This window comes from Bactrocera oleae, chromosome 2 (assembly GCF_042242935.1).
Source record: "Bactrocera oleae isolate idBacOlea1 chromosome 2, idBacOlea1, whole genome shotgun sequence".
NCBI lineage: Eukaryota > Metazoa > Arthropoda > Insecta > Diptera > Tephritidae > Bactrocera > Bactrocera oleae.
The window spans coordinates 9,040,268-9,051,071 of NC_091536.1; the positions used below are offsets into that span (position 1 = coordinate 9,040,268).

General features: G+C 35.7%; 4 protein-coding genes across 5 annotated transcripts; 3 read left to right on the forward strand and 1 right to left on the reverse strand.

Annotated features, from left to right (window-relative positions):
• Positions 1–1,083: 1,083 nt before the first annotated feature.
• Positions 1,084–2,481, forward strand: Trmt61 (tRNA methyltransferase 61). 2 transcript variants are annotated; one of them, XM_014236048.3, is made up of 4 exons: positions 1,084–1,332; positions 1,395–1,890; positions 1,960–2,129; positions 2,206–2,481. In XM_014236048.3, exons 1-4 carry the CDS (start codon positions 1,201–1,203, stop codon positions 2,356–2,358), a joined length of 951 nt encoding a protein of 316 aa, XP_014091523.1. In that variant the 5' UTR covers positions 1,084–1,200; the 3' UTR covers positions 2,359–2,481. The 2 variants fall into 2 exon arrangements, with proteins under 2 accessions (XP_014091523.1, XP_014091522.1); XM_014236047.3 differs by having other exon boundaries at positions 1,090–1,332; positions 2,191–2,481.
• A 702-nt stretch (positions 2,482–3,183) lies between these two features.
• Positions 3,184–4,599, forward strand: Cmpk (cytidine/uridine monophosphate kinase Dak1). Its single transcript, XM_014236067.3, has 2 exons — positions 3,184–3,383; positions 3,470–4,599. Exons 1-2 carry the CDS (start codon positions 3,326–3,328, stop codon positions 4,174–4,176), a joined length of 765 nt encoding a protein of 254 aa, XP_014091542.2. The 5' UTR covers positions 3,184–3,325; the 3' UTR covers positions 4,177–4,599.
• A 245-nt stretch (positions 4,600–4,844) lies between these two features.
• Vps2 (vacuolar protein sorting 2) lies at positions 4,845–6,382 on the reverse strand. Its single transcript, XM_014236068.3, has 2 exons — positions 5,911–6,382; positions 4,845–5,827 (listed from the first exon to the last, which is right to left on the reverse strand). The coding sequence occupies exons 1-2, from the start codon at positions 6,221–6,223 to the stop codon at positions 5,382–5,384; spliced, it is 759 nt and encodes a 252-aa protein (XP_014091543.1). The 5' UTR covers positions 6,224–6,382; the 3' UTR covers positions 4,845–5,381.
• Positions 6,383–6,581: 199 nt separating this feature from the next.
• Exo84 (exocyst 84) lies at positions 6,582–10,546 on the forward strand. Its single transcript, XM_014236040.3, has 8 exons — positions 6,582–6,809; positions 6,878–7,033; positions 7,098–7,425; positions 7,486–7,627; positions 7,690–8,338; positions 8,398–8,528; positions 8,588–8,986; positions 9,069–10,546. The coding sequence occupies exons 1-8, from the start codon at positions 6,758–6,760 to the stop codon at positions 9,255–9,257; spliced, it is 2,046 nt and encodes a 681-aa protein (XP_014091515.2). The 5' UTR covers positions 6,582–6,757; the 3' UTR covers positions 9,258–10,546.
• Positions 10,547–10,804: the final 258 nt, after the last annotated feature.

Below are 10,804 nucleotides of genomic sequence, written 5' to 3' on the forward strand. Positions count from 1 at the left end.
TCGCCCTTACAATGCAACAAGTGACCAAACTAGCAAACAGTTTTTTATGTGTTTATATGCAAATAGAAATTAAGAACACAAAATTGGTGTTAAAAACAATATGCCTTTGAAGTAAGTTGTGGTCGACAACAACAACAAATCCTAATAAGCAAAAATTGTAAAAGCCGCAAACTGCAACATTCGACAATGTCTACACGTCAGTCAGTCAACTCAGCAGCTGCTTTGTCAAACCATCTAACAGTCAATTCATCCAACACTGCAACGCATCCAAACGGCCGGGCGCCCATTCTACAGGCGGTAGTCAGTCCTTCAACTTGTTTAGCAGTCAGTCAGTACTTCAACTACAGCAGCGCATCACTGCCGCCATCAGTGCACATCAGTAGTACGAATGACGATCAAGTCGCGCTGCACTTTCAACATACTCAACACTTGAATGTCATGAGAGATTTTTCTACATGCCACAAGTTCCAGCAGCTACGCTTTGCACAATTGCGAGTACGTAATTGTGGCTTTTGTTGTTGTTGCTGATATAGCTACAATGTCAACGGTTTGCATTTCTAGATTTTTATCCCGTTGCTCAATCGTCAATGACAAACGGGCAACAATTTGCTTTCGATTTATTAGTCGGAATACCAGTTTTAAGTTTATACCATGTTTTGCTTTAAACTGTCATTATAACTGTACTCTTCATAAGCAAAGAAAAGGAAACTCTAAGTTTAAACATGACTTCATATTTTATCAAGATGTAATTTCCTTCCAACAAAAATATATATTCAAAAATGTCTAGCACTTTAAAATAGTTTAAACCAATGACTTCAGATGGCAAACATTAGGCTTTCGAAACGTACTTGAAAATTGAAATAAAATGTTTATACAGGGAACGTAAAAGAAATGTAAACTTAACCTTTCAAAATTTAATTTATCGGCTTAGGTTTAAACAAAAATGGTAAATTTTGTAAATTTACTTCTAATATAAACAAAACGTTATTAATAAAATAAATGTATCAAATAAATAAAACTAAAATTTTAATGCTCAATCATTGAATCACCCTACAATTGTAGCACGTGAACCAGAAAATAAAATCTGCTTGCAAAATCGTAAACGGGCGAAATGTCAAAATATTTGTTTACAATTTTTAGGCGGCGTGTTTTCTTCAAATTACTAAGCTGAATATCTATCAGCAAGTAAAATATTATAAAATGAGTTTTCTTAAGCCAAAAGAACTAATTGAAGAGGGTGATACAGTAATACTATATCTTACTGTAAATTCAATGCATGCCATTGAAGCTACACCAACAATAGTCAACAAAAAGGGCGAAACCATTGAATATGTAAATAATTTTTGAATTAAATGATATTAGCTTATGTTAAATTATGTGAATATTTCATGTAGATCTTTCAAACTTCATACGGCGCGTTAAAAGTACGTAATCTAATTGGTGTCACTTATGGTTCGCGCGTGGAACTCTCAAAAGGTTGGGCCTATGTGCTGCAACCTAATCCAGAATTATGGACGCAAACGCTGCCGCATCGCACACAAATCATTTACACACCCGATATCAGTATGATACTCTTCCAACTCGAAGTTGGGCCAGATTCAGTGGTAGTTGAATCTGGTACTGGCTCGGGCTCACTGTCACATTATTTTTTACGTGCCATTAAACCTAATGGTCATTTACACACATTTGACTTCCACGAAGCGCGAGTGCAACAAGCGCGAGAAGAATTCGAACGACATGGTTTAGGTGATTTTGTAACCGTTTATCATCGCGATGTGTGTCAACTGGGTTTTAGCAATGAGTTGGAAGGCAAAGCGGATGCAGTATTTTTGGACTTGCCGGCACCTCAGCTAGCGGTACCATTTGCAGCTAAAACACTGAAATCGGAGGGTAAAACTAAATGCATTTTTGTGATCATGGAAATTCAAAAATATAAAAATATATTAAATATTTCTTTAGGTGGACGGTTTTGTTCATTTTCACCTTGTATTGAACAGTCGCAACGTTGTTGTATCGCTTTACAAGAACATGGATTCACAGAGATTCGTTCAATGGAAATACTACAGCAAGAGCATGTTGTTAAGACTAGAACATTGCCAGTGCTAGATTTAGAGTTCCTGAAGCACAAGGTAACTGTTATTAGCATTTATATGCACTAAGGTAGAGATAAATGAACTTAACATTTTATAGAAACCCTCTTCCCAGAAATTGGATGAATCGGGTACTAATGAAAAGGCAGATTCTGTAAAAACCCCTAAGGAAACCAAGAAAGTGCTCACATCCTGTGCGCCGCCTACACTACCAGGCCACACAGGATATTTGACATTTGCAACTCTGCCCCCAGCCTTCGTACGATAGCAAAAATTGTTCGACTATTCAATATTAAATATATGTATGTGTAGTGCGATAATACATGTTTACAAAACATAAAGTATCTGTTGTATGAATATTTTAATAAACCCCTAAAAAACTGTTAAAGAATGGCATGTAAGTTTTACCTTAATTTGGTTTAGATGATTTGAAACAATCAAAATTTAATGACACATGTTAAATGTACAATGAGGGCATTTTTCGGACTCACTGGTCGTTATGATATCCATGGTATGTATATATACATTTTACCAAGATGATATTCCACTCGAAATTTGAGCGTTTGAAAGCTACTGTTTATTTAGAAAGAAATGATTTTTGATAATTCGTAAGAATTCAAATTTATCGATTGATCCCCTTTAGTTTGTTGACAGCCCGTTGGTAAAAATATTTATGCTAAAATCTGTCTAACTATTCAAATATCAACCAACTTTAAAAAATAACTTAACGTGGATACGGATATATTATTTGCAAAAACAATGTTGGTGCAATTTTCGTTCGAAAAAAGGTTGCTAAACATCAATGTTACATTAGTCTATCAGATATCGATTAGTTATCGATTAAAAATTAAATAAATTAATTCTCTATGTTAACACCTAATTTTTCTATCATTCAAACTGATTTTCAATTTTGTTGGCCAAAATTTGATTTGATATAGCATTAAATATAATTATCCTGAATTTTTAATTAATAAGAAAAAGTGGCGTTGATGCACTTAGACCACAATGCATCAACGACATAATTTTCAAATTGCATTCTGCAAGCTACGGGTGTTTGCCAAAGTGAGAACGCTATACTTTCTATTGCTTGAAGAAATATACACAATAAAAAGCTGAGAAACTGAAATGACGAATAACTGATTAGCACATTGCCCTTCCGTGCCCTGTCAATTATTGTACTGAAAAAAAAAACATTAAGTGGAGAAGCCGTGCATCTTTCAACAAACAAGAATTGTATGGAAAAGAAACAGAAAGTATATAGGCGAATCAACCACTTTCAGTACACGTATACAGGTAAAACAATTTCATGCTCAACGCAGCAGTTCGAAGTGCTGGCACATATCTGTATCGTGACCTGTGCAAATTTAATTACTCAACAGCTATTTCCGCTTGCCGACCATTCAATATAACCCCAGAGCAGCTACAAAAATTGGCGCAGATTTGTAGCAAATCAATATTACGTTCATTCAACAAAACAAATAAAATAATTATGCCAGAAGAGCAAAAGCCTCAAGTTGTATTTGTGTTGGGCGGCCCCGGCGCTGGCAAAGGAACACAATGCTCCAATATCGTAGAGCGTTTCCAATTTGTACATCTCTCTGCCGGTGATTTACTGCGCGAAGAACGTGCACGTGAGGGTTCCCAATATGGCACATTAATAGAAAGCTACATACGCGATGGTAAAATCGTGCCTGTTGAAGTAACATGCTCACTGCTGGAAAAAGCGATGCAAAACTCGGGCAAAAATAAGTTCCTCATCGACGGTTTTCCACGTAACCAAGATAACCTTGACGGCTGGACACGTCAGATGTCGGACAAAGTCGATTTCCTATTTGTGTTGTTCTTTAATTGCGCTGAAGATAAATGTGTGGAGCGTTGTTTGGCTCGCGGTCAAGCTGGTTCCGGACGCAGTGATGACAATTTAGAGAGTTTAAAGAAGCGTATACAAACGTACAACAACGATTCATTACCGATTATCAAGCACTATGAACAACTTGGAAAAGTGAAACAAATCGATGCTATTCCAAGTGCTGATGAAGTTTTCAAGAATGTAGAAAAAGTGTTTGTCGACGCAGGTTTCCAATAGAAGGGCAACGTGCAATTAAGTATACAGCCACTACACCTACCTTGATCTGCAATATCATCCAGGTTAAAATGTTGCGGATATTGTTACTATTGAATATTAAATTGTATCGAATGGGATATTAGAATACTTAATTTTACATACGCATGTACATTAAAACGTGTGGTGTTTTAATCGTTTTAAAGTATATGTACTCAAGGTCACGTTCTGTATACTTGCCAAGGAAGCCTAAATTTAAATTATTCTACAACTGTTTGTTTACTATTGATAACAGTAATACCGTATTCTTACGATAGGGTCAGTTTGTGAACACTATGCTTATTGTATGCAATTTAGTTATAAGTCATGCAAATATATTAAAAAATATGTAATATTTGTGTTTTGCAAAGTTGTTAAATAAATTTCAAAGGTATATTATCGGTCAAACATGCATTATTTGCAAACACACACACACGTTTGTACAAATTAGGCTTGATAAGAATGACTAGCCCTTTATATAAAAGCGAAATTTCATTGGGCGAGCGGCTGATATTAAGAAAGCTCCATAAAGTAATACAACTTTTAGAAAGAGAAGGCAGGGAGAGGTACATTCAGTGACGTCTGTGAAACTGCTGTGCGCTTATAAGATAAGACGATACTTGAAAAAAAATTACATACAAAACAAAAGATGATGAATAACCTTATCAATACATATTATATATATGCTAGTAAATCAACGATTAACTTATTTTATTAATTTAAGTTGAGGGAAATTATTAATGGTATTTATATTGATTACATATATAAAAATATGTGCAGCTTTGCTCATCTAATTTAGAAAATTCAATAATGTGTGAATCGAATTTATAGAAAATTCTTCAACGAAATTGTTATTGATTAAATAAATAAAATATTTTAAATAAAAGCAATTCGTTTTTCTAACAATTCAGACCACTGACGGATCTTTCAATTTTTTAACGTGTGTTTCAATTGTTCTGCCAAAAGGCTTACATACTTTTTATTATGTACATGAAAAATCTTTTATATGCACTTCGCTTTTTTAATAACGTGTTTGAAAGGAAATTAATTCATATAAAATTACCACCTTATTTCAGCTATTATTTAATATAAAACTTAAGATCATATATGCATAAAGTAAAATACTAATATTTAAAGTGTGTTACGAAGCGCAAATGCCTGCTTTCTGTTCAATCGTTTTCGAATAATTCCTAGTCCCGACGCAGTTTGTCCAAACGAGCTTGCAAATCGGCATCAGCATCGGACACTGGCGAAGATGCACCACTTCCACCAGCTGCTGCTGTGCTACCGCCATTACCACCATTGCCGCCACCACCTGCGCCCGACCCTATACCACCAGCAGCTACCGCAGCCGGTGTAGTCTTAGCGCCACCAGCAACAGATAATGATCCTGAGGCAGTGGGCAAATCTCCTAGTTGTTCACCGAGCTGTAAGCCTAATTCATCTAACACTTGGGAAACTACAGCATCGGTCTCCTCTTCATCACCCTCATCTTCCATCGCATCGTCAATGGCTTCATTGATCATTTCTTCTTTCATATCCATGATTTCAGATTGCTTTTCAAATTCATGTAATATCTTTTGAATTTGTGGGAGATTCAATTGGCGGTTCATATTTTGCATTGCCTTAGTAACGCCTAATGCAGCAAAACAAAGAAGAGTGTACAACCATGTTAATTAAATAAAATTACGAAACTTCGTCATGAAAGCAGTTACTTACCGCGCATCGCTTGTGCCATGGTATTTTGTGATTTTAGAGTTTGTATTTTCAGCGAGACTGCTTGTATATTTGCCTTCATCAACATGAATTTCTTCACATAGCGTCGTGTGCGTACCAAATCTTTGGCCATAATTTTCACTGCATCCATTTGACCTTCCTTAGCCATACGTTTTATGTCCGCAATAATCTTTTTCTCCTGCTGCTCCATTTTCATACGTTCTCTGTCCAGTTCACGCATAGCTTTATTCAGGGCGCGTTGGTTCTTGCGTAGCATCTCATCCGGTGAGATTTTTTTACCAAATAACCAATCCATGATGAGATTTTATCTTGTTAATCTAATAGAAACTACGTGCACAAAAATCTTTAGCAAAGTTGGAAAGGATTTTCACTTTTCTTATATTATGTTGAAATGATGACCAAATCCAAATAAAAAACACACACAAAAAAAACAATTACTCATCCACAAATGTCAACTGTTTACTAAGGCAAATGTCATCCCGAATGGGAAGAGTGCGGCCAAGTTAATGTCTAAAAGTCTGGTTAAAAGCCTAATATATATATATTTTATATACTGTAAAAGAAAATTTTGGTCGAACTTCGATTTAAAAGTTTATGGATTAATTTTATTTTGAGCTTTTTTTTCATGTGTTATAATATTGTGATTGTGATAATTGGTAAAATATTTGGTACTCAAACACATCTTTCAAAATGTCAATAGAAGCAAACAGCTGTTCATGTTTTCTTGACATCCATTTAGGGGAGTGCCGCAGTTGTAGAAATATTTTCTGTGTTTGATAATTAGAAATTAATTATAGATTTTTTATATCCAATATAAAATTTAGTCATAATGTCTGAAGTGATGAAAGATTTTGATAAACCTGACTTTAGTGTGGATAAATGTGAGAAAACAATGATTTCAATTGGCTACGAATAAAAAAATTAACTTTTTGTTTATTTTGGCTTGTAGACACCAAACAATTAGTTAAAGAATGTGTCGGAGGCGCAGACTTACAGCAACGTAAAAAGGATATTCAGGTTTACAGCGACCAAACATCAGCAACGTTAAAGAAATCCGTCTATGCGAATTATATGCAATTCATTGAAACTGCAAAAGAAATTTCACGTAATATTTATTGAACAATGGTTAAGTCCAGCTAAATATACAAATAAAATTCCATTATTTGCAGATCTCGAATCGGAGATGTATCAGTTATCACATATACTCATAGAACAGCGTAATATACTCGCCTCTCTTACTGACGAAAAGTCACCAGGGAATGCGCAGAATAACGAGGAAGGCGAAGAGCAACCAACACAGGAGGATGTGGAAAACAGTCACGCTACACGTGCTGTAAAGGAAATGGTGCAGGGTTTCAATGGCAATCTAGAGGGGAAAACTTTCCTTAACGAGGGTGCACTCATCGAACTAGACAGCAATGATTATCGGCCTATACAGCGGGTATTTTTCTTTCTATTTAACGATGTGCTTATCGTTTGTAAAGTAAAACATGACAAGTAAGTAAAGGAAGCTATTTATATGTTGTCTTTTTAGTAAAAAAAAACGTTATGATTTAGGCGGCTGGAGTTTCTAACAGAATATGATCCCAAGAAGATTGCTGTAATAAATATCAAAGATTTAGATGGAGTACGCAATGCAATAAACATAATAACACCAGATGGCTCGAAGATTTTCCAAAGCGTTACTGCTGCGGGCAAAGTAAGTTTAGTTATTGTATTCATAATGTTAAAAATTGCTTAAATGATATAATTTACACGTAGACGGAGTGGATCGAGAAATTGGAAGTTGCCTTTCGTTTTGACCAACAGAAGAAAACCAACAAAAAAGGGCCGGCACCACAACCACCCAAGGCGAAACAGTCAACGCAACAGCAAAAGGATTCGCCAAGTGACGCCAAATCGTTAGTCTCCGATCTCAGTCCCTCTGATTCGCATACTGGCAAAGCTATTGAAAACTATGGACCCGATTGGATACATACGGCCAGCGAAGAAATACAAACACTTGTCGCACAAAGATATTTTGAAGATGCGCAGGCGTTAATTAGACGCACCCAAGACTATATAGCAAAAGACTCGAGTTTTGTGAATGCGAAGCAAATAACGGAAAAAGTTAAAGCCTTAGAAACACAGCTGACAGACGTACTGCTGCAAGAACTTTCCAACTGTCATTGTCGTAATTTGCAAGTCACTTTGCGTGCCTCACGGCGTTCGCTAAAAATACTCGTCGATATAGGACGTGCGCGACAGGCCTGCGGTACGCTACTCAAAGTGGCCACAATGGCGCTACGTACAGCACAGCGTGAGGCGCGACGCAACAACACCGAGATATCGGAGTTGTTCTTCTGCGATCTGACGCAGGTGGCATGCGAATTCTTAACTGCCTTCGAAACACAACCGGCATGTGTCGGCGGTGCGTACTTTACATGCGTTTGTCTATAAATCATAAATATTTGAACAATTTTCTTATAGCACTCGTGGTGTGGTGCAATGCTGAACTGCAGTATTTCGCCAGTCAGCTGATAAAGCATTATCTTACCAAAGGTACGCACTTGGATGCTGTAGCGAAATGCATTGAGGGCATACGCAAGCCATGCGCTAAGGTTGGTGCAGTAGATTTTCGTTTTCAATCATTTTTTTAATTGCTTATTGCCACTGCCAGCTGACAGAAATCGGTTTAGACCTCTCATACCACCTTGAAGGTCTCTTGCGCAGCACACTGGAGTCGCTTATCGAGGAATCACGTGTGCGTTTGCTGGAAACAGTTGGACGTAGCGAAGACACTTGGCAACCATACAATTTGCAAACCAAAAGCAATCTCAAACGCTTGCTATTAGAATTGGATGCGCTTGGCATTGATATGCGCACACATACCACCGGCGATACATGGATCAATCTCACGCAGTCCACAGTGTTGTTCACACGCCATTATCTACAGTTGACGGCACAATGCGCACACTTGGCCAAAAGTGAGGTGCTGTGGCCCAGTTTAGAAGTGCTTTTGCGTGATCTGATGATGGCGCAGCAAGCTGTAAAGCCGGTCACAGGCCTGAGTGTGGATGTAAGCAATTTTTTTTTTAAATTTATTTTTACATTTCATATTTCCTGCCTGTGTGCATTCTTTTTTTATTTATCTTACGCAGCCCAACTTCGTGCTGAAGAATAAGCTATACCTGCTGGAAGAATTGCTGCCAATCGCTATGGCCAATTTCCGTAGCATAAGTGGTAGTGAACGTAACTGTGAAATGCTTTTGGATTTGCAGCGTCATTTGCGCAAACAGTTGGCGCCTGTGCCCAAGCAGCGTAGTGTCTATCAAACTGATGTATTTTGAAAAGAGATCACAGCCATTTGAAAAGCACAAAAACAAAAATAGCTAACGTATTTACATATATGTGCATATGTACATATACGCTAAAAAAAACAAACGCATCGATATGCTTATTTTCGCATTACTTTGATTACACATATATTTTTTCATTTTATTATCATTATCATTATAATAATAATTATTATTAATTTAAATTTATATTATATAATAATTATGTACATAAATAACCACATTAATAAATTTTAATCGATTATTTGCTGCGTTTTTTCCACAAACCGAAATTGCATATTGTGTGCAGCGTGTGATTTTCTAGTATTTTAGCTGGTTGTTGTTGTTGTTGTCTGCCAACAAAACACGTTTCCTCATATTTGTAATGTTAAATTTTTTGTATTTCTTTTTTTGTTTTTTTTTTTTGTTTTTTTTTTTTGTATTCGAATTGGCTAACAAAACATTTGCCAACAATGCACACAAACTAGCCCACAAATAAATATGTAAACGCCGTGTTGCCTTCTAAAGGTTCTTATATGTGTAGGTATGTATATGCAGTTTTTCACCTTTTCTTTTAACTACATTACAGTTATGTGTATTTAAAGCAGTGTTGGTTTGAAGTAAAACGTTAAAGCGTTGCACTCTCAGTTTTTGCGTTGATTTTTTTATTTTTATTTTAACTTTTCTTTAGCTTACGAATGTAAAATTTACTTTTTATATTTAGTTAATAAAAGTACACAGTGTTTATATATATGTATATAACCTATGTATGTACTTCAAATATATTCTACATATAAATTAAAAGTAAAAATTAATTTAGTTTTTTTTCATGCATTTCGTCACTTTACTTTGCATTTTTCGACTTTATCGTTGTGTGAGTGCGTTCTTCTGCGCATGCGCACATACACAGGTGCATACAAGTGGGTGTGTGGATTTAAGTAGCTGTTGCAGCGAAGCGTAAGTTTAAATAAAAATCAAAAACAAAGAAACCGGTAACGTTGACTTTAGCATAATTTTCAGAAAATAACGGTTTACTATTTACATTGTATACAAATTATATTTCTATATGTTTATGTTATTTTTTCGAAATAAAATTTTATCGCAATAAAAATAACTTGCTTTGTAATTTTAAGTGGCAATAAAATTAATTTTTTATTATTTACACACATAAATGGAAAATGACTCGAAAAATACCATTTACCGAGGCACAACTGCTAAAAGCTCCTTTACGGAAAACATTTGGATAAAATATGTGGCTTAGAATTTGCAAAAAAAAAAAAAAAAAATTACCCAGAGAAAGTTAGTTGAGCTTTAGCAAAAAATTTTAAACTTCCGATAGGCAACAAATATAATACGTTGTTGTTTCGGCAGCAATAAAAATACGCCAATAAGTTTTGGCAATATAATAGCTGTAATGCCACAACTTGGTCGCATGCAAATTTTTAAGCATTCTACTACCGTGGTCCGACTCTCTTAAGCAAGCATAATTTTTCATATTGTTGTTCTTTTTTGCAAGTACGAACCATCACGAAGTTTACAATTAGGCATTCACAGATGTTCGA